The 23,413-nt window shown below is 43.0% G+C and overlaps 1 protein-coding gene across 2 annotated transcripts in view; it reads right to left on the reverse strand.

The window, feature by feature from the left end:
* Positions 1-23,413, reverse strand: part of LOC147896599 (dynein regulatory complex subunit 2-like) — a 198,614-nt gene that overhangs the window by 16,272 nt on the left and 158,929 nt on the right. Inside the window, exons 11-14 of one of the 2 annotated variants that reach the window (XM_087382005.1) lie at positions 12,842-12,937; positions 12,539-12,662; positions 2,701-2,927; positions 2,388-2,507 (exon numbers count right to left, since the gene is read on the reverse strand). In XM_087382005.1, the coding sequence (XP_087238131.1) occupies positions 2,388-2,507; positions 2,701-2,927; positions 12,539-12,662; positions 12,842-12,937 (567 nt within the window). Of the gene's footprint in view, positions 1-2,363; positions 2,508-2,700; positions 2,928-12,538; positions 12,663-12,841; positions 12,938-23,413 lie in introns of both variants that reach the window. The other variant, XM_087382004.1, reaches the window with a different exon arrangement.

Here is a 23,413-nt window from a genome sequence, read left to right on the forward strand (position 1 = left end):
CCTGAAGCAGCCCAGCCTTAAACGCAAGGGAGGGCCTGAAAGGCGGCCTAGATGGCGGCCTGAAGGGGCGATCTGAAGGGCAAAGGAGGGCGACCAACAGGGCGCGGCTAGACAGCAGGCTGAAGGGGGGGGCGCGACGCGCGACCAGACAGGGTGAAGGGGGGGCGACCTGAGCAGGGCGCTGCCAAGGGAGCCTGCGCGGCCAAGGCAGTAGGGCGTTGCCAAGGGAGCTGGGCGCGGCCAAGGGAGCAAGGCGCTGCCACAGGGCTGGGTGATGGCGACGAGCAGTGGCGGGCAGCTGCAGACAGGAGCTCCTCCAACAATTCCGTTAGCAGCTCCACACACTCTTTTTTCTTTTTTGTAAAACAAATTTTGCATTAAGAAAGCATTTACATTCACGCACACTTTTTTGGGGGTAAAATCGATGTATATTTACATTGCAAGAAGTTGTCCCCAAAGAGAGAGAATCAAATAGAAGCTCAGAAAACTTCATTGTAAGACAAGTAGACAGTGTAATCTATCTGACAAAGAGACATGCAATCATAAAATGATTGCCTGAGTGACATCTGGAAATAGTATAACATGGAAAAAGTAGGCTCTCAAAAGACTCGGTGGTTCTTGTCTCTCCACAAAGTCCAGAGTGCCCAGTATCAAACCCATCCGAAAAATAGATCAAATTCCGCTCTCCGTGGATGAATGCCAAACATCCAAAAACTTGCTAAAGCAAGCAATGGGAAAGAGGTCCTGGAGGTGTTGCTAAAGAAATAGCAAGAAGCCACGAGTAACAGGGCAAGTCCAAAAAATATGGAGCAAGGATTCCCTAGGAGCCAAACATCCATAGAGCAGGAGCAATATGTCTACGTGCCAAGAGTTGGCTGAAAGCAATAACACCAAGCATCACTTGTCATAAAAAAAACCTGTCGACGAAGCCGAAGCAGAAGTTTGTAGGACCAAAGCTGCTACAATCTTTGATGCCACGATGCAAAGACTAAAGCTAATTCGCATGATGTGATATCCAAGGAGGAGGCATCGGAACCTTGTACAAACCAGCCACTAAGATATCTGCTTTACATTCACTTTTTTTAGTGAAAATTTTTGATCGATTATATTACAAGAGTAGCGATCTCAAAATGAGGTAGCCAAAATTACATAAGCTGAAAATCTCAGTTTATGCTAGATATACGTCATGATCTATGCAGCGCGTCTGCAAGCAATCAAAGAAAGATTGCTGCAGAGAATGCTTAAAAAAGCTAAACAAGGAAAATATAGGATCACTAAAGACTTTACAATTCCTGTTTGTCCATAAAGTCTAGAGTGCCCCAATAGCGAACCCAAACAAAGAAAAGATGAAACTCTGGTCTGGGTGGATAAAAACCAAAGAGTGAGAAAGACTTCCCAAAAGGAGCAGTCGGGAATCTCGCTTGTAGGCGCTCCGAAGAAGATCAATGAACTCACGAGAACATGGACAAAACCAAAATAAATGAGGCACAGTCTCCTGAGAGCTCAAACATTTGTGGCAACAAGCAGGAGCAATGTGCCTACGAGCTAACATCTGTCCAGATGGAAAAATGCCCACAAGCACTCGCCAAAAGAAAACCTGTTGCCGAAGAGGAGTTTTGCTGGCCCAAAGCTGCCGTAATCTCTTTCTCCACCACTTGGCTGGGTGATGCATTCACCAAATAGAATTGCCTTTCTCTAAAACCCAAGGTTGAGGCAAAAGGATTTTATACAATGCAGGCACCGTAATCTGAGATAGCCTCAAAGGGCGAGAAGAGGACCCTGGGGAAGTCAAAGTCCAATCCTCCAACCTGTCCTGAAGTTCCAAAGGAGGAACCGGAACAAAAGGCAAAAGCATATATGCAATTTGTTGCCACAAATCACGATAATGATACTGCTTTACATTCACTTTTTTTTTTTTTTTTGGTAAATCCATGATTATATTATCAGCAAAATTTACATGAGGGTCTCAAAAAACAGAGAGCCTCGACAGGAAATCAAAAGCAAAGAGAAACTATTTCCAGGCATGACCGAGGAAGATCTCCTTGATGGCAAGCATCATAGATAGATTGCCGTAGGGAGAGTCTGAAATATTCATAAGATTGCAAGAACGGATTCCCAAAATATCTCATGTTGTGATCCTGCCATATGGTCCAAAAAGCCCAATATCTGACCCAGTACAAAAATAAAGAGTAATGGACCAGGGTTGTAGGAAGTCTGCCAAAAAGACAAAAATGTTTCCCAAAATGATACTGCTTTACATTCACACACACACACACACTCTTAGTAAAAAGACAATGATTTTAGGCAATTTGTCTGTCTTGTCTACACAGCCACAAAAATATATACAGAAGCTTGAGAGAGACCAGATAACGCCTAAGCTTTTTAACTATCTCGTCGCTGGATCCAGAAAGCCCTTCCAAAATCCTCCCTAGTGAAATCTTCATGTTTTCAACTTCCAAACAAAGTGATTTTTTTTTACTTTCCAATGCCATCTTGTCAAGCATAACCTGTCATAGAAAGTAAGTTAACCTTACTGAAGTATACAACTATTGATTTGACTTTGTTGATATAAAGCATGATGTAGGGCAAAGAAATGAGAATATCGCAATCTACTTTTAAAAAGGATCATGGAAGATATAAAAGAGAACTGGTAACTATATAAAATCTCAGCCCAATCAATGAAAAGAATACAAATTAGACCTTATTGTATTTTTTTGAAAATTTGGACAAGTAATCAAACTCTGCAACTTCTTTCCCCCCTTCATCTGTAACATGGGACACAGAAATGATCTCTTGATTTTCCGAGTCCCCTTTGCTGGTCTTGAACATAGTAGAACATGATATGTTCTCTGATATTTTACCTATTGTCTCACTCAATCCTTTTACAGAGTCCACATCAGAGGCAGTATCCTGTTTACATTCTGTATCTGAAACATAGTCATAAAATCAAGATATGTCAATTCATCTTCAGACAGGTATAGATATCCATCACAAACCTGCCAGTCATACTTAAGAATGACATCAGGAGTCTAGGACTGATGCTTCTTTCTTCTCAGTCTTGAAGGTCCTAAAAATTTGATGCAAGTGTTTACACACCATAATTATACAGCTATGTACATTCAATTGGGAATACATATTGCTTGCACATTGAGAGCGCATGCCTATCATCATAAGTTGCAAAAATAAAGAGAAATAGCAATGACACTCCACACAGTTTTGGCAACATCTAGAAGACCTGCAAAAGCTGCTTTATGATGCCTAAATGACCATGTGGAACAATGCCCATCTAAAACTTCAAAACAAAGGGGTGCCCCAGCTTCGTTTTGCTTAGACTTGGTCCACTCTCCTAGTGATTTCCACTAGATCTATGGCATCACCTCCCATCTGAAGTTCTATAAAATATGTCCTGACATGAGCTGGAGCACCAACAAAAGGAAGCTCACCTTGATAGAAAGTGCAAGAGAAGGTAGGAGAGGAGAATGCAAGACACAAAAGTGTGTATTCTACAATGAGCTAACTGCTGCTGAAAATACAAGACAAAGTTGGGTTACTTAGGACCCCCATAAAAACTCCAACCTACAATTGCCTAACCTATAGCACCATACTATTAGTGTTACTAGGAAACATGGTTTGTAGGTTTTGAACAAAAATATTTCATAATTTTGATAGGAGTTTTGCCTAGGAATGTGCTCTATTTATAAATGTAAAATACATAACATATAAAGTATATAAAATCTTGTATACATAGTTATTAATATATAAATTCCGTCAACTATATGGATTGACTCTCTCTCTCTCTCTCTCTCTCTCTCTCTCTCTCTCTCTCTCTCATCGCAGCCCTCACCCGCTCAGCCTCCCCGCTCAGCCCCTCCCTCACCCGCTCAGCCCCCCCGCTCACCCCTCGCTCAGCCTCCCTCACCCGAATTAAAAAGGAGGTAGAGGGTGGCATTCACTCCTTGAAGAGAGCAGCCTGGGATGCATTCCTTTTTCGATTTAGTGGTAGAAATGCATGGTTTGATGATGCTTTTCACACTCAGCTACAATCACTCTTGCTTTGTGGTCAAACAAGAGGCCGCAGATGCGTATCCATTCACAGATTGATAGATTCTATGTTGATGACTGGGCTCTGGATAGAGGTAGGTCAGCATGCATTTCCACTTAGATATCCACTTCAGATCACTTTCCTATGGTATTGATGCTTTCGGAGCCTCATTTGAGAGGATGCTCTGCTAGTCTCAGGATTCCATATGCCTTTTATGCAAAGGAGGACCTCACAGAGGCAACCTTGCAGATTCGGGTTTCTCACATGCAGGGTGGAGTGCCGTCCCTTTCACATGCGGCTACATCCCTCACCAATGTTAGTGACTTTTACCATTCGGTTGCTAGCATCAAGAGATGTGACATTCTCATACACGAGATTGATTCGCCAGCAGTTGAGAGCTCAGCAAAGGGAAGAGCAAAAACAGCCTACAAATCCTTGGATTCAAGAACAAGGGCTCATCAGCAGATATTGCTAGATCAGAGAGCAGAGTGTGCTTTTCATGCACGTGAGTCATTTTGGACTCATATAGGAGGTTGAATCAACTAACATTTCTTCTCTACTCTTGGCCCCATACATAATAGGGAGAGTGTCTGGCAGCTTGTTGACCTAGACGAGTTTTGCAGAGAGATCCTGATGCTGTCATGTGCATAGCTACATATTATTATGCCTCCCTCCTTACAGCAAATCTTGACACATAGACTAGAGATGATGCCAGATATGCTATATGGCAATGTATTCTATGTTGGTGAAACCAAATATGTGGGTCTCACTTGATGCACCATTCACCAACATAGAGATCAAGAGACTACCCTTCTTGCCTTTCATCACCATAAGGGCAAGTGTCCGGGGTTTGGATGGGCTAATCCCCTCCTCCTTTATTACTTTTGGGGATATATTACCTCAGCCCTACAGGGCATTTGGGACTCTGGTGAGTTGCCAGATTCACTTACAGATAGTCTCATTCATCTTATTCCAAAGGGGGGTAGCAAAACTTTAGTGTCTCAATGGAGGCCTATTACTCTTTTGGGCACTTTCTACAAAATACTAGTTAAAGCAATCGGCCTGCAATTGCAACCTTTACTTCCAAATCTTATTCATGATACGCAGATGGGCTTCATGCATGGCAAAAGCATTTTTGATAATATCTTCTCTTTTTGGGAAGCTTATGACTGGGCTATGTAGAGCAGCTCCCAGAGGCTCGCCATTCTACTCCCAGATTTTGACAAAGTTTATGATAGGCCAGATTGGGCTTTCTTGAGGGAACCCTTATTTTCTTTGGATTCACAGGTGCATGGATTAGAGGGGTTTCCTCCTTATACAAAACAGCCCATAGCCAGGTGCTTATTGGTGGGGCTGGGAGAGAGAGGTTCCGGATTTCTAGATCAGTGCATCAAGATGGCTTCTAGCTCCTTTTCACCTTTTGTTTGTGGTCGACGAGCTGAGTATCTACATCAGATCTCAAGCTGATATTTTTGGGCTGAGACTTCCCATCAAACGGGAAGATGAGCTTCTAGGCAGTGAGCTAGTAGATAAAACTGCTGTTTTTTTGGATGTCACACTACAGATGCTCACTTCTTTCAAGATGCCTTGGATTTATTTTGTACCGCTATTGCAAGAGCACACATCAATTGGCATAAATCCAACGGCTTTTGGATTAGTGACAAGGACACCCTAGATTGGGGGCATGACATTGGCCTCACTTGGATTCATAGGGGTGCTCCGATAAGGTATTTGTGATGCCAGGTCAGTATGGGTATCTCTCCATCACAACAATTTGCTCCTGTGTTAGAGAGCATAAGGAAAACGCTCCTCTTTTGGAGTTCAACCAAGCTTAGCCTTGCCTCTAGATAGTGGTAGCTAACCAGGTTTTGTTGGCCACAGCTTGGTTTATATGCTCTTGGTAGTGGTGCCGTTCTAGAGATCGAATCACTCAGATCAAGAGACCTATAAGGAACCTTTTTATGGGGTGGACTTGATGGCACAACAGATTTTATAGCTAAGGTGTCTTGGGTCTCAACATCATAATCCCGATTTATAGTGCAAGGCCTTGCCAAGATGGTGGTGAGGGGACTTATGCTTGGGCAAGAGCCTCTGAAGGACTTCTTATTATTCGCAGCTGGATCTTTACTTCAGCCCACCTTAAGTCTCCTTCCTCCCGTCTTATGGCTGCTATCTCGAAGGCGGGCCAACTTCAAGAGTACTCTTCAAAGAGTTTTCCCTTCATTAGACGATTGCACGATCTAGGTTATGACCAGGAGATCGTTTGGGCTGTCATGGATGATGGCACTTTACGAGAGGGTCTCAAGAAGAGTCCGTACAGGGACTGGATGGACAAATGAGATTATGAGTACTATTGGAGTCAAACAAGATTGTCCTCTTTCGCCCAACATAGATGAGATGGAGACCTTTATGGAGACTGTGGGAGGGGTTGGACGTTCTCTTGCCGGGACTCTGATTCAGATCTTGCTATATGCAGATGATGTGGTCCATTTATCCTACTCTGCAGAGGGCCTATAGAGACACTTAGATGCCCTACAATCCTTTTGCGACTCATGATTTGAAGGTGAACCTTGGTAAAACCAAGATTATGATCTTCAATACCTCCTGAGCAGCCACCATGCATAGAGAGCAGTTCACCTTTGATGGATCGTCAATTGAGATAATCTCTTTTCTGGCCTATTTTTATGATGAGACCGGCTACGCAGGCTTGTCTTAGCAGAGGGTATGCCTCCTTAGCCAGGTTGGAGAGGTAGTGCTTCCAGTCGCACTTTCAGGACCCCCGGACCAAGGCCCTCCTATTCGACTCCTCGGTCTGACCAGTTGGGATGTATGCCAGCCCTTGTTGGGGGGTAGATCTCTCAGATGCAGAGTGGGCTTGGGTGGAGCATCTCTAGGTGCTCATGTTGTCACGGATGATTCATAGTAAGCCGTCGGTCCCCCATCAGATTATCCAAGCCAAGTTTGGATCACCCCCACTACAGCTCAATGCAACATTCCAGGTCATCACATACCTATATCGTGTTAGGGGACATGAGGACTGTACCTCAGGACATCATAGATTGCCATGGTTAAGATTATCCTCCTCTATGGCCCTAGCAACTAAGGGTGACCAAAGATGCTAATACGCAGACACAGGCAGGTGGTTTGAGAAATTGGGGCTACACATGGACAAATTGCCCCCCCTTTCAGAACAACATTGATGCGCTATTTCTCCCACTTAGGTATCACAAGGTTAACCAGGTCATACGCGAGGACTTCTTAGCTACACACATTCCGGACATGGTCGCAACCGAGTTAACTCCCGGTGAAGATTCGCTTCTATAGAGGCCACTGCCTACATATCTCTGACTAGAGTTTTATTTATCCTCCTGGATACACTCGGATTCACCTCCCCCATTCACTCAGGGTCTCCATCGAGCAGTTTCGGGTCTCTTCCCATCAACTTTGCATTGAGAGTGGACGAGTTGAGGGAATACCCAGGGAGAGTCGCATATGTCCTCTGTGTGATCTATAGGAGATTGAGTCAAAGGAGCATTTCATCTTCAAATGTCCAGTATACTACGAGATCCAAGGCTGCTTTTACTATCTCTTTAGAGATATCTTCGGGCTCCTCGCCCACTTCCTCGACTTCCTAGACTAGTGATGTTTGGCTGCCTTCATCCATGAGGTAGTTAGACATCAAGAGATATCTTCGGGCTCCTCGCCCACTTCCTCGACTTCCTAGACTAGTGATGTTTGGCTGCCTTCATCCATGAGGTAGTTAGACATCAAGAGCGCTTACTCAGATCACGGAGATAGGCATAAGACGTAGTGGTGGACTTTTCCCAGAGCATGATCACATAGTTTTTCCAGCCAGACCGCACAGGTGATCATCCCGTAGGCCTCCAATATAGATGACATCCCGAGCAAACTACACGATATATCTGACAAAGGACAGACATGGAGATTACACTTAGAGACATTCCCTCCATGTTTAGGATCGGGGTGAGTTCGATAGGGGTCATCGTGGCCCTAGTCTGATGCAGAGCCTCTACCAGGAGATCACGTCGTACAACACCCACAGACAGTTGACAACACCCTATCTCTGATTTATTCTACCACTGTCCACCAGTCTCGCTAGGTCCTCCATGATATTGTGCCAGCTTTGCTTTGTACTTTGATGATATGATGACATAAGTGATGGGAGGGTCATATTGACATTATGCTATGACTCTGTATAAATGTTCTTTATGGCTATGTATCATGTAGTATGTAGTTTGGGTGTTGATGCTCACGTAGTAGCTCTTCCCTTTCAGTTTGTCTTATATTAGGTTTCTCACAGTCTCATATACCCATCGGTCTTCCAAAGACTTCAATAAACTTTCTTTCTTTCTTGTGAAATACTTAATGAGCATGGTAGATCACTTGGTACCTCTCATTACATGTAGTGGTCTAGGTGGGAGAGGGGCCATGCCTCTACTGTGGGATCCTGGAAATCTTTCAAAAAGCTTCCAGAGAACCATAAGGCTCAGTTCGTAATAAGCAATCTCAGAGGTAGGATTCAGCAGATTGATGCATCCATTCCAGTGAATTGGATGGACATAGATGATATGCCTATTTCATGTTCCACTTGGATGGAAGCTTTCACGAGAGCGGGCATTCCTCTACAGGTTATTTCTTTCTATGGTGCAGATGAGGATGCCATTGTTTTTTATGTCCTTGCAGAAGGTAAGCTGCCTAGATTTACGGATGATGTTTTATTGCAGATTGGATTTGAGCCTATCAAAATTGTTGGTCTTGTGGATCATAGTTCAGACTCAGAGTGGTACATAAACCCTCACCTACGTTTTATTGCCCTGGCCGCATGGAGATTGTGGCTTTATGGGGGTGTTCCCATAAAGTTTTTGGAGTGGGATCCTGGGAACTGGGAGTGGATCGATGAAGGGCATCGAGAGAAGAGTCTCTGCTTCTTTTGTTACACTATTAGCAGTGTCAGGAGATTTCAGCTAAGTTGTAGAGGTTGGAGGCCATCCGAGCTCCCCATTGGGAGAGGTTTGACATTTTTGCTAACATATAGAAGAACTTTTGGAAGAGACTATGGAAATCCCTCAAGAATAGAAAATCACTCTTGCTTATGGCTTTCTATTCATGGTGGGATTGCAGTGAACATGTGGAGGTCCAGCTTCGGAGCCGATCCTACATGTCCTCGTTGCCTTTCTGCTGTGGAGTCAGTTCAGATTGTTTATGGGATTGTAGATAGGCGATGATTATTTGAAGGGCGATAGCCAAGATTCTCGGCACTTTTCTCTGTTCCCCTTCTTCATGACTTAAGGCTCAAATGCTTGGCTCTCTCTTTCGAGGCCTCAGGTCTTTAATGAGAGACATGTCTCCTTGGGCCTTATCGATTCAACTCCACTTAGTTGAGACATGCTCTCTGGATGATGTTGTTGCCTCACCATTTATAGTTGTGCATGCATCTGTGGACTCTTCATGGGAGATATTAGCAAGTATTGCCGCGTGGCATATGTGGAGAGCCAGATGCACAGAGGCATTGGTTTGGATCTGAGGTTAACCTATCTCACACCTTGGCAGCATATGGATAGACACTATACATACACAGATGGCCATCTAGGCAAGCATGCAGGGGTCCTCTCGTACAGATTCTACTTCTTTAAAGAGTGAAGGGGATACCTCTTTTTCTCTGAGTCTACTAAAGAGTTTGGATGTCATTTTCAGACTCAGCCTTGGTTATTTTCCACCTCTTTCTAAGGAGTGTATTTTCTCATGCATTGCATCATGTATTTCCACTTTAAGCTTGCTCTTGGGGGTTTGGTTAATGGAAGTCTCTATTTTCCTTTTTCTTTTCTTTTCTTTTTTTTTTTTTTTGGGGGGGGGGGGCAAGGGTTTGTCGTGTTTTTTTATTGCACTTTCACTCTGTGTTGGGTGTTGCTAGTTATGTTGTGATGAAAAACTTATTCAAGATTTCCTTGAAGTTTCTTTGTGTCGAGATCCTTTTTCTCTTTTATAGTAAGAACTCTTCAATAAAGGATAAGGGAGTTTTCTTACGTCTTTATCCAAATTTTTTTGTTATTTGCATGTAGAAACTAGCATGAGTTCTAGATGAGCATCTAGATGTAGTGGTTTCTCTTGGTGTGCTTCTTTCTTAGATTGCAGAAAGCATGGGGACATGGATTATCTTGAAGGATTTATTGGTATCTTGCTAGAGATGATAACAATTAATGGTGCCTCGATGGGTTGATCAAGGGCTCTAAGTGGACGTATCCTTGCCAAGTGAGTAAAGTCCCGTCAGGATCGGAAAGCCTCCAGATACACAAGGGGAATGTCCTCTGAACGAGGGTCAATGTACCAACCAATATCATAAAATCATTACTGCACATGGCTCACTCTGACTAGTTCAAGTTGTGCACCTAGAGTAACATCCCTGTCCAAAAACCTAACCAACATGTCCCCAAACTGCATCGAGAACACCGCAATGTCCCCACCTCTATACCTCATGAGGCCGATGACCTGATTCAGATGTTGTCCACATGCAACCAGGGTAGTCTTTGGGGTCTTTGCTGCTGAGGCTGTTGGCCACAGTGAGAAGGACCAGTAGCAGAGATTGAATACCTCTGCCCAAGCAAAATAAGTGATCTCTTCTACTCAGCTGTTAAAACTATGAACGGGGAGCTGAAGCCTAAGGATAGTTCTGTCTATATCAAGTACACTTCCTAGCAAAGTCAACAAGGCCTCCACATTTAGTACACTGAGCAATTATTCCCTTGTACATAACCATCTGACAAGTAGGAGGTAATCTGCTCTTCTGATCCTAATAGTCTGAAATATATCCGTACTTTGGCAACCCTCACCCTCTGAAGCGAGGGTTCCCAACAGAGACAGCTTTAATATATGAGTGTGGAGGTACTTAGGATGATCTGTCCAAAGCCCCCTCTATGATAATTGATTTGCTTGATAATATGTTCTAGTTGATTTAAACTCCAGAAAACATGGTGCAGAAAAGAGATGATCCCTTGCCCTTGGCATCACAGCATAGGGCATGAAGGAGGCAAAATGGACTGAGCACACCAGCAACAACGAGGCAGACTGCTGAGTGCTCCCTCTCCAATGCTTCACTTGTTGTCTCCTCTTGCTCCTTGCTTTCCCATTCCACTCTGCTCCCTCTTTGGCAGCTCACACTTTTTCTCTTTTATAGTAAGAACTCTTCAATAAAGGATAAGGGAGTTTTCTTACGTCTTTATCCAAATTTTTTTGTTATTTGCATGTAGAAACTAGCATGAGTTCTAGATGAGCATCTAGATGTAGTGGTTTCTCTTGGTGTGCTTCTTTCTTAGATTGCAGAAAGCATGGGGACATGGATTATCTTGAAGGATTTATTGGTATCTTGCTAGAGATGATAACAATTAATGGTGCCTCGATGGGTTGATCAAGGGCTCTAAGTGGACGTATCCTTGCCAAGTGAGTAAAGTCCCATCAGGATCGGAAAGCCTCCAGATACACAAGGGGAATGTCCTCTGAACGAGGGTCAATGTACCAACCAATATCATAAAATCATTACTGCACATGGCTCACTCTGACTAGTTCAAGTTGTGCACCTAGAGTAACATCCTTGTCGAAAAACCTAACCAACATGTCCCCAAACTGCATCGAGAACACCGCAATGTCCCCACCTCTATACCTTATGAGGCCGATGACCTGATTCAGATGTTGTCCACATGCAACCAGGGTAGTCTTTGGGGTCTTTGCTGCTGAGGCTGTTGGCCACAGTGAGAAGGACCAGTAGCAGAGATTGAATACCTCTGCCCAAGCAAAATAAGTGATCTCTTCTACTCAGCTGTTAAAACTATGAACGGGGAGCTGAAGCCTAAGGATAGTTCTGTCTATATCAAGTACACTTCCTAGCAAAGTCAACAAGGCCTCCACATTTAGTACACTGAGCAATTATTCCCTTGTACATAACCATCTGACAAGTAGGAGGTAATCTGCTCTTCTGATCCTAATAGTCTGAAATATATCCGTACTTTGGCAACCCTCACCCTCTGAAGCGAGGGTTCCCAACAGAGACAGCTTTAATATATGAGTGTGGAGGTACTTAGGATGATCTGTCCAAAGCCCCCTCTATGATAATTGATTTGCTTGATAATATGTTCTAGTTGATTTAAACTCCAGAAAACATGGTGCAGAAAAGAGATGATCCCTTGCCCTTGGCATCACAGCATAGGGCATGAAGGAGGCAAAATGGACTGAGCACACCAGCAACAACGAGGCAGACTGCTGAGTGCTCCCTCTCCAATGCTTCACTTGTTGTCTCCTCTTGCTCCTTGCTTTCCCATTCCACTCTGCTCCCTCTTTGGCAGCTCACACTGCCCTTCTCAGTTGTCTATACTTGGAAAACTACAGATAGAAATTCTAGTTCTTACATTCATTAATTGTCAAATCCAGCCTTCATAGCTTGAGTTCGATGAATAGAAAGAAAAATATAAAAAATATGATGTTTACCTTTTTTGGTACAGCATAAAATGGCTTCAGTTTGAATTGACTTCCTCATAATTTTTAAATTGGAATTTAAAGCTGAACAATGCAAGGGATCAAAGGGAAAAATCTTCTCTTGTTCCAGCTCTAGCTACAAATACAGTAAAAGAGATTTCACTCGTTAGATATAGAACCCTTTGCAAAAGCTAGATCAACAACTCCTACAAAAACCTTATCCAAAATTTGTACTCTGAAGCTAGCATTTGAACAACCCAAGTTTGATAGTTTGTGGTGCAACTTTACAATTTTCCTGGTTGAAGCAAATCTTACCTTACTGTTGAGCTCTGCAAGCTTAAGAATATATTTAGCCAGTTCGAGTTTTCTTTTGAGGTCTACTTGAACTTCCTCGCTGATTTTTGAGAGAGTCTGCTAGATCCCAAAAGCTTCAAGCATGCTTTTAGGATTGAAATCATATGTGACTGCAGTTTAACATATTGCATGAAAAGAGAACACTGTTTACTGCTCAAATTTCCAATGTTTTTTATCCATCCTAACATTAAAAGCGATTGTGTTCTCGCACACCACACACTTTTTTTTTAGTAAATCCAGTGCTATATATTTATAATATCAAAACTTTACAAGAGGGAAAGTCTCCAAAATGGAGAGTATTCCACAGATCAGAAGCATAAAAAGAAAAGCTCAATGCAAGATGCATGTATATCACCCTCATGGCAGGCATCATATAAAGATTGCCGCAATGAGGCTCTAAAGGATTCATATGACTTTTGAAACTGACGGCCCAAATATGCCAAATTATGTTCTTCCCAAATTGTCCAAAGAGCCCAATATCTCACCCATGAGAAAAAGAGTGAGTATTGGGATAAAGACGTCTTAAATCTGCCAAATAACCAAAAAAGTTTCCCAAATATGTGACTCGGGAAACGGAGGCGAAGATGATCTGAAATTTTCCCCAGGAGGTTCCGAGTAGACTGACATTGCCAAAGTAGATGAAGGACAGGAGCATGACACCGTAGGCAAGTGGGTGAAGCAATGTGACGTTTAGCAAGTGTGATTCCCACTGACAATGTGCCAGTCAAACATCTCCAAAGAAAGAGTCTTTGTTTCAAAGGCATTTTACACCTCCATATTAGTCGGAGATTCTTCCGCCACCATGAAAGAGGCCGCCTGATATGCCGCAGAGTATTAGCATATTGATGAATCCAAGGGGCAGGCTGAAGAAGCTTGTAGACTTTGATGGAGGTCAAAACAGACAGAGGAATGGGACGAGAGCATGTAGCAGTGGGGTACAATTTCCAATCCATAAGCCTGTCTATGTCAGCCACAGGGGGAATAGGAAGGAAAGGATGCAAGAGATCAGCAATTCTCTTCCATATCAACCTGTGGTGCATTCCCAATGCATAAATGGCAGAGGCCTGAGGAAAAGATAAAATATGGCCATTATAATCTACCACGTCATTGATGTATCTGATTCCCAATTTCATGAGATTATATGCCATAACCGGTTCCTGTAAAGCAAGTGGAGTGTCAAAGATGGCACTCCAATGAATACTTTCTTTCCGCATTGAGTTTGTCCCCGAAAGATTATCAGGAGTCCATTTGACTTTAGAAAGCACTTGTTTCCAGTCCAGTATCAGAGCAGTAGAGAAAGGGCATCTAGGAATCTTCCCTACAAATCTCCCAATGACAACCTCCCAATGATCAGTAGTCCAATGGCCATAAGCATTTGTCCTCATGTTGACACACATGGATGCTATCATACAAGTCCATGGCTGTTTTTGACAGAAAAAGGTATTGAGCATAGTCGCCTTCCTTACAAGTACATGATATCTGATATTTAGAACATTAAGTCCTCCATGCATCTTAGGGGAGCACACCATTTCCATCTTTAGTAGTCTCAATGCTTTCACAGCAGTTTTTGTCTTCCATAACAGCTCCATCGCTTGAGACATAAAAGCTGAGATATCTCTAGAGGACCAATGTAGTAAAGGCAAGAAGAACTGAACATAAGACATTACAATAGACTGGACTATTCTGAGCCTAACATGAAGTGGCCAAGTAGAAATTTTCCAATAGTCCAATTTATTTTGAAGTCATTGGAAGATCCATTTTAGCTGCTGCTTCCTGGTGATATGCCATCCTATAGGATATCCCAAATGCCTGACAATCTCTTTGGAATGCACTATCTGACCAGGCCATAGAATAGAATGCCAGTCACATTGTTTCAGTGGAAGCAATTTGGATTTGTCAAAATTGATATGCAATCCCGCTGCTAATCCATACAATGATAATGTGGCCATAAGCATGCGGACTTCCCGAGGAGAGTTCTGTGGCATAAAAAAGGAATCATCAGCATATGCTTGCGCCAAGAAGGATGCAGCCCCAGGGATTTTAAGACCAGTCATCTGTCCTGTGCTTGTAAGGTGATCAAGATACATCAGGAGGGGATGAGTCGCAATGGCATAGAAAAGAGCACTAAGGGGGCAGCCCTGTCTGACTGATCTACCCAATGTCCATGACCGGGATAGATGGCTTCCGAGAATGCACTGAGAAGTAGAGCCAGAATAAAGCCAATAAATTGCATTTGCTATCTTGGGACCAAATCCCAGCTTTGTCATGGTTTGAGAGATAAAATCCCATTGTACAGTATCAAATGCCTTAGAGATATCTACCTGCAATATGAGCACATCTTGATTCGAGTACTTAGCATATTCAATTGCAGTCAATGCATTGGAGATATTGTCATGAATTTGTCTTCGCAGCACAAATCCATACTGATGAGGATGAAGGCCCGCATTCAGAGTGCCTTGAAGCCTATATACAATCATTTTGGCAATGAGTTTGTAAACTACAGGCATCAAAGTAATAGGCCTCCAATCTGACATATGATCACAAAGATTTTTTTTTGGCACAAGTTTGATGATGCCATGCTTCCAGAAGTGCGGCAATTGATTTTGTTGCCAGGCAACATTGATCATTTGTAAGAGAACATCTTTCAAATCATCCCAAAAAGAAATATAAAATTCCACCGTAAGACCGTCCCAGCCAGGGGACTTGTATTTGCCGAGATGGGACAAAGCATTTTCAAGTTCCGTGTCAGTAAAAGGTCTGTCAAGTAATAGAGCATCATCCATTTTCACTATCCCAGAAACATATTGAAGAATTTCAGTCCTTGCATCAGTCATTTGATTTGATGGGGATCCAGGGGTAGAGAATAGTGTCTGGAAGTAATTCTGGCATTCATCTTGGAGATCAGAGAAAGAGTGCGTCCAAGATCCATCTAGTTTCCTGACCCTTAGACATGAGTTTTTCTTTCGAGTGGCATGCAGGCCCTTGAAGAAGGCTTTTGATGAGCAGCCCTTATCCATGAGGGGTTTCATTCTTGCTCTAATCTGCCATTTGTGCAATTTCCGCTGATCATTGTCAGTCAGTTTAATCCGGGCTTGTGAGAGGGAATCATTTTCTGATTCAGAAAGAGGCCTTAAATGTGAAAATTCAGTCAGCTGTTGTACTGTCCTTTTTGCCCATTTGACCTCATTCCTCCATGTAGCTATGTGCCATTTTCCATAGTCCCTAATAACATTCTGTATACGAGAGACAAAGCTGTCCCAGGCATAATTCATGTCCTCCTGAGCATGCAAAAGCAAGGGATGAATTGCAACTCTGATCATTTGCTGGAAATATTGATGTCGAAAATAAGCCTGATTAACATGCAGTAATCTGCTGGAGAGAGTCGGCAAATCATCCAGTGGCATACCAAATTGCAGATTTAACCATAATGGGGCATGATCTGACAATCCCAATGAGAAATCAATGAGGAGATGAAGGCTGAAATCTGCATATTGTTGTGGAAAGAACAGATACCATCTGTCAAGCCTTGCCCAGTATGTGGTAAATGCATTATGATGGAAAGTATATCCGGGCACTGACCCTTGTAGAAGAAGCCATAAATCTTCAGCCTGCACGGAGAGAAGCATGCTATCCCATTTCTGTCTTTCCGATGAAAGCATATGAGATCGTGAAGTGGTATTATCTCTCAGCAGAGGAGAATTGTTAAAATCTCCACAGATAAATGCATTAGATCTCCATGGATATTTGCTTAAAGATTCCCATAGAGAGGCCCTCATGGCAGAAGTCTGGGAGGCATAGACTGATGCAAGCTCAATAATGTCTCCATTGACATTACATTGTATGACTATCCATCGGCCATTGCTGTCATTGAATGCTAACTGAGGGTCCAGCTCATGTGTGGCCATTATGCATACCCCTGACTAGGTTGTGGTACCGGCATAATATATATCATAGCCACCAAAGTGATCATGATGACAAGCCTTAGAGTGTTGATTATGCTCTTGCAAACAAACAATATCTGGCTGCATTTTATGTACATAATTCCAGAAAAGCCTCCACTTTGAGACATTGCAGAGGCTCTGTACATTGTATGTAAAACATTTGAGTGTTTGATGCATGAAAGAGATATATACAATAAAGTATAAGTATGAAACAAGATCTTCAAAGAGGCAATGCCTCTGCCTGCATGGGTTGCAAGCTTTCATGATCCATGAAAGATATGGCATTTTCCCCTTCTTCAGAATCACATATGGGGATACCCTTCTTCAAAACCCCCACCCAATTTTGAAGGACAGGAGCTGAAGTAGAAGCCTGTCCTGGTAAGGGAGAAGAAGCATCCCATTGCCGAGATTGAAAGGGGCGTGGCTTCAATACAATCACCTTCTTTGGCTGTTGAAAACCATCCCGATCTGTCCCCACAGATTCCTTCATCTTCTCCTTTTCTTTTTCTTTCCCTTTTCCAACAAGTGATTGCACCTGATTAACCGGTTTAGCATTCTTTGCTCCATTTCGGGTTGCTGGCTTGACTTGCAAATTCTCATTCTTTTCCCTTGTCTGAGGTGGCAAGGCATTAGGAGGGGGTTGATGCAAAACTATTGGGCATTCAGAGGCTAGATGCCCAAACTTATGGCAGGCAAAGCAAGCGCCTGCAAATACACCCCATTTCAAGTCAAAAAACTTTTTCCCCAATTGCACACCCTCAACTTCCACTGCAATGGAAGGAGGGGTGGGTATGTCAGTGTCCCAAAGGATGCAGAATCTATTACGATTTCCCATGGGGCGTGGAGGGCAAATGACCTGTCCCAAAGAAGCAGCCAGACCAGGCAATTCTTCATGCATATAGTCTGGGAAGTTAACAACCTCCACCCATACAGGACAATGATGGCGTATAAGACTTTGGTAATCCTTATTTGGGGACCAAGGCATGGCATGTACCATCTGCTTCCCATAAAAGAGGGGAGAAAGCTCAAGGAGCTTTTGCTTGCACAAAGCATCAGATAAATGCACCTCATAAAAGCCTCTGGAGGCAAAATATACACCCTCTACAAAGCATCCTCCAAGAATAGACTTGATCCATTGCGCAACATCACTGGCAGCTGGAATTCTTCCTGGAAAGAAAATAATGACCGCAGTTTGAGATAGCTTCCTGAGAGGATTCACAAGGGAGGGCAATTTCAATTTGTAAGTGACCTCAGGAACTGGTTTGCCCCATTCTTGTCGTGACAGCTGAAAGTCATCCTTGAGTGTATCAAACACATATTGAGCTTCCAAAGTGAGCTCATCATCCTGAGATGCAGGCAGAGAAGGACGACGCTTTGCATCTGCAAGTCTATCTTTTCTAGCATATGTACAGACATCAGAACCTGAAGCCATGGTTGAGGGATGGCAAAGCAAACAAGAAATGGAGAAAAGACAAAGCACCAGGAGAAGGTGCAGAAAAGTACGGGGAAGCTGTACGGAAGGCCTATGCAGGTAGGCTGTACAAAAAACTGTACGGAGAACACTGAACGGAGAAACCCCACAAAGAGCAACGTACGGAAAGAAACTGTACGGAAAAGTTGTACGGGATTCTGTACGGAGGATCGTACAACTGTGATAAGAAAGGCTGACAAAGATGTACAAGATTGTACGAAAGGAGGCGGGGAGGTACAGAAAAGCTGGAAACCCTGACGATGTCACGTCGTACGGAAAGGCGGATGGAGAAGGTAGCAACGTAACGGGGGGACGACGAGGCTTACAGTCCTGCACAGCAGGAGCGTCCGTACGGCGATCGTACGGACATACGGATGGGAGGAGAAAACCTAAGGGGGTCGGGTGCTTGCACTCTCCGTCGCTCACTCACCGCCGACCTGCCTGTCTCTCTCCATCGACCTCACACTCAGAGACCACCCCACTCGCACACCACACACACACAAACTTGTTTGCAAGCAAACAATTTACTTACACACACACATGTACTAAGCTTGCATTTCACGATTAGACTAAGGAATGGTTAGCCCATGTATATTAAGGTAGTAAAGGCCAAATTTTTATATCTAATACTTTGTAATGGTTACTATAATTTTCCTTGATAGCTTGACTTTTCTACTGGTTCTAGGTGTTCACCCTCCCCGTTTACTTGTAAGATTTCCTTTATTAATTTTTCTCCAATTATACAATTTAGTTGTTTCCTTGTACATACCATCTGAATTCGTCCATTCTATCAATTTTCTGCATTTCTCTCTATCTCTTCACTTCAACTAGTGTTTTAGTTTCATTTCAGACTGCGATAACAAGTAGCATGACACCTAAAGTCCCAATATTCTCAGGAAAGGTGTACTGATTGGTTGTGTTTTATTGGATGGATGCAGGTAGCATGTCTTCACCTCGGAGTAAAGCTTACAGTGCATGCTGAAGATACTTGGACTTTTTAACACAATTATTCATTATGCATACTAATATTGATCCATATTTAAGAATAGAGTCTAGTGTCACCGCTTTTCAAGAATAATTTAAAGAGGTAACTTAATACACAACCATGCTTTGTGCATGTTTCACTCTCCTTGCTGCAGCTTCGGTTTCCTTCTATCAGATTTGGGAAACTCTTCTGGATGTTTGGATGCCTCTCATCTCAGATGTCTCCATTCCTCCTCTTCTTTTACTGGACTCGCTTTTGGGTACTATGGACCATTTGGACGCAGAGACTGCATTCTAGGATGGGTCAACAGTTTCCTCAGGCATATATTTTCTTCAGAATGTCCCTCAAGCAATCCTTATATGACAGTTTTGCTGCAAGGGACTTGGATGCCACTAGCCTTGAAGTGTTCTCTACCTGTTTTTGAGTTTTTCCATTGGGCTCTTTTTTTTGAGTCTCATGTCAGTGAGTGGGAGACTTCCCATCTTGTAAATTTATGATAATATAAATACACTGGATTTTACCAAAAAAGCATGTTTCACTCTCCAATCCCAATAGGGGTTGGATGGCAGCAAGATTATTGGTCCATTTATTTCTCTCTTTCTAGTAGCTAAAGTCCAATGGGGATAACATGTAGGTTTGACTCTCTCTACTTATTACCAAGGAGTGTATGCATGGATCACCAGCCTTTATAGGTGCTATTCTAGCCATCATGTTACATAACCCCTTCAAATCTCCCCAGCTAAGAAAGAGCCCAATTAGGTTTATCACGTGGGAAAGAATCCACTTGCAATCTGATTTCAGACTTGTTGAACAGTATTTTTCTTTCATACAGCAGTTTAGAATGGCAACTATCATACCCAGGTATTTCTGTCTCCCGCTGGGGAAGAACTCAATTGGGTTCTAACACTTTTAAGACCTTTACGACTTTTAAGACAGTCTCTCGCCTTTAACACTTTTAGGACTTTTGTCTCACCTTCCTCAATATAAGAGTCATAATAGTTTTTCTAGGCCCCGTTCGGTTTTTACTTTGGTGCCATTTTACCACACAAAAAAAAAGTGCGTGTGTGTGTGTGTGTGTGTGTTGGAGGTGTGTCTATGCCTCATCTATTTTACTATTGCCCCGAGTCTCATGATTTCTTGCTATTGCTAAAATAGAGGCTTCGAGCTTGTTTCCCTTGGCAAGATTTTTTGGCTGTTTGGTTTTCATCCTATGAGGCAAGGATATATTCTTCTCTTATAATGGGTTTGTTACTGGGCACTATGGACTATATGGAAGGACCGCAATCATAAGGTCTTTGGTGATCCTTCTCTCACCAAATATCAGTTGTTCCATGCATCTTTATGACAATCATTTTATGATTGTCTACATGTGCGGGACTTAGATTATCCAGCCTTGTTGTCATATAATGAGGTCTTATGATAGTTGTAGCTGATTGTTCCTTTCTTTGGGACTGTTTTTTTGTAATACAATGACAACGGGATTTCACACAATAAAAGTATTTGGAGATCTTTGTGGTGTGGAGAGAGGGCCTGAAGAGATTGCCTGCTGCCCCCCGGCCCTGCCGGCATGCTCCCACCTTGGTCTAGCAAGACCCCTGCTCAGCCCGCCGCCTCCTGAACCTCTTCACGTGCTGTTCTTTCTGATTTCACCAATTTTTTTTGCCCTGCTGTTACCCATTTGGTCTTTTTTTCTGCCCTTTTTCTTCCCACCTATCTCCCCTACTCTCTGTGTTTGTGTAGGAGAAAATTGGACCTGATTTGCAGTGCCCTTCACCCTAGTTGCTACCCTCAGGCCAGCAGGTCCTGGTCTCTGAGGAACGCATCCTCAGGACCCCCTCAACAACTGAGCCCCTAGCCTATAGGCTAGGCATCTTGCTTTATGTGGCTTTAGCTATCTATAGCCAACAACTCCTACTTTAGGGCTACCTAGGCTATATTTGGCTTTGCCCTAGCTTGGGGAACACTCCACCCAAGTTTAGCCACACCTGAAGCTAGGCCAGCCCTTTTAGACCTCTTCTACTATTAGGTCTTAGCCCTAGGTTAGTCTTAACTGTTAGCTATACCCCACACTGACTCTAGATCTAATCCTAGATCCTTGCCAACTAGGCCTAGGGTTTAGTGAACCCTATACCTGTATTATGTCTAGTCATGGACGTAACATTCTACTTCCCTTAAAATAAGGCTTATACTGGTATAAATCAGGAGTAGGAAAACAGATTTGAGCTGAAACTAATTTACAGCCCTCCACTTTCTATCCGAAAGTTATTAGTGACCCACTTGCTCATCAGCAAGTCTATGGTCATTTGTTACCCGGTCACTTTAGAGTAACAAACAATAGCCCATTGGGTAGGTTTGGTCACATCCACTCACCAATGGTACTCCATGGTATCTAGCATCTAGGAGTTACTACCATGAACTGCTTAGGTGATCCTCATTACCAAAGAACGAGCCTTTCATCTACCTAGTGCAGGCTTAATGGTAGAGGTTATGAATTCCCTGCCACTAAGGAATTCTGATGCACCCACAATAGCGTCTACAACATCCCATACTACTGCAGACCACCCATCTGGATGCTAGTATTTGGGTCATCTACAATGTAGACCTTGGTAGGATCCAAGTTCAAGTTAAGATCTTCTGAGATCCAATTTAAGATCTCCAGAAAATCATCTTCCAGATTTTCTCTTCTCTCCCTCTCTCTTGTAAAGGGATTCCAGACCTATATTTCTTAACCTTGGCCTTAACCTTGGCCTTGAGGAAGAGGTGCTGGTGAAAATTCAGCCAAGTATCCACTAGGCTTATTGATGTCATCCAACATCTCGAAACCCTGTCTATAAGGATAAGTCTGTCCACCCAAAAGCTACCAAAAGGATTCCTCATCCCAAGGAGTCAACTTCTTGTGTCGCTTCTCTGAGAACCCAAAATTTTTCTTAGTTCATAGAATCTAACAGTTGTCTTGTGTTCCCATCTTGTACTCAATCCAAGCACAGGATCAACTTACTCAGTTCCTGTACCAGCTTGTCACTATCCAAGTGAATCCTCACTTTAGAATATTAAGCATTAAAAGATTCTCATCCAATAACCAAAAGATTCAAATCATCCACTATATAGTATCCCTTCAGAACAGCAGGTTATCCAACCTATTGCAATTCAAGACAACTTTGCCAAATCCATGGCTAAACAAATCAATCATTGTGCCCTTGTTTGTACCCATTGACCTTAGTCAATCCCAAGTAAGACTGCGCATCCCATACTACGCAGCCCCAGCCAACCAATCCAGTTGTCATTAGGGAGACATAGGTTTGGATGGGTTCTAGGACCAAAGAAAGATTTATGTCTGCGATACCAGTCATCGATAAGTTAAGAACATTAACTTGGAACACATATAATATCCAAAAACAATGGAAATAGCATAAAAGCTCCCATTCAAAAGAGAAGCACTTAAAAAAATCCATGTAAGTAGCACCAGACATGGACAACAAAAGTAATCATCAATATATTTGTGGCATACAAAATAGAAATTACAGAATTACAGCAAATATACTATGCTCTATTCCACCCCTATGTTATAAGATGGTGGTGTAATGAAATCAATAAAATTCTTTCCACCTATGGTACCAAAAAAAAATGGTGGAAGAATACATATAGAAGACCTCAATACAAGATTTTCCTCACAGAGGACGGAGTGGAGGTTCACGGCTGAATAAATTGGAGGTGCCTTCGATAGGCTTCCAAACAAGTCTCCCATAGATGGATTGCTCCTAGTCTGGTTTCTAGTGACGAACCCACTGGTGAATGGATGCCTTCTCAACCTCCCTGCATCTTTTACATGGCTCCTCCTCCATGCTTTCCAGATCCCGAAGAATTATGTCTGGTCGTCGAGGTGTCAACTCCGACTGAACTTTTTCATAGATTTCCATGAAGCATTGGTCCAACGAGGGCGTCTCATTGCTACCTTGCGCTCTATCAATACGCCCTCACAGTATACATCCTTCGACAGAGAGGAAAGGGAAAAGGAGACAATAAACTACCAATGATCTGTAAAATATAGTGCGGTAGTAGAGGCCACTCCACGCTATGAGGAGGTCAAGTACCACCCATCGGCCTTTGAGGCAAGGATGCAAGGGTTTGCAGACCCT

Source organism: Dipteris shenzhenensis, chromosome 11 (assembly GCF_047967505.1).
Source record: "Dipteris shenzhenensis isolate YYH24624 ecotype China chromosome 11, Dip_SZ_1.0, whole genome shotgun sequence".
Classification (NCBI taxonomy): Eukaryota; Viridiplantae; Streptophyta; class Polypodiopsida; order Gleicheniales; family Dipteridaceae; genus Dipteris; species Dipteris shenzhenensis.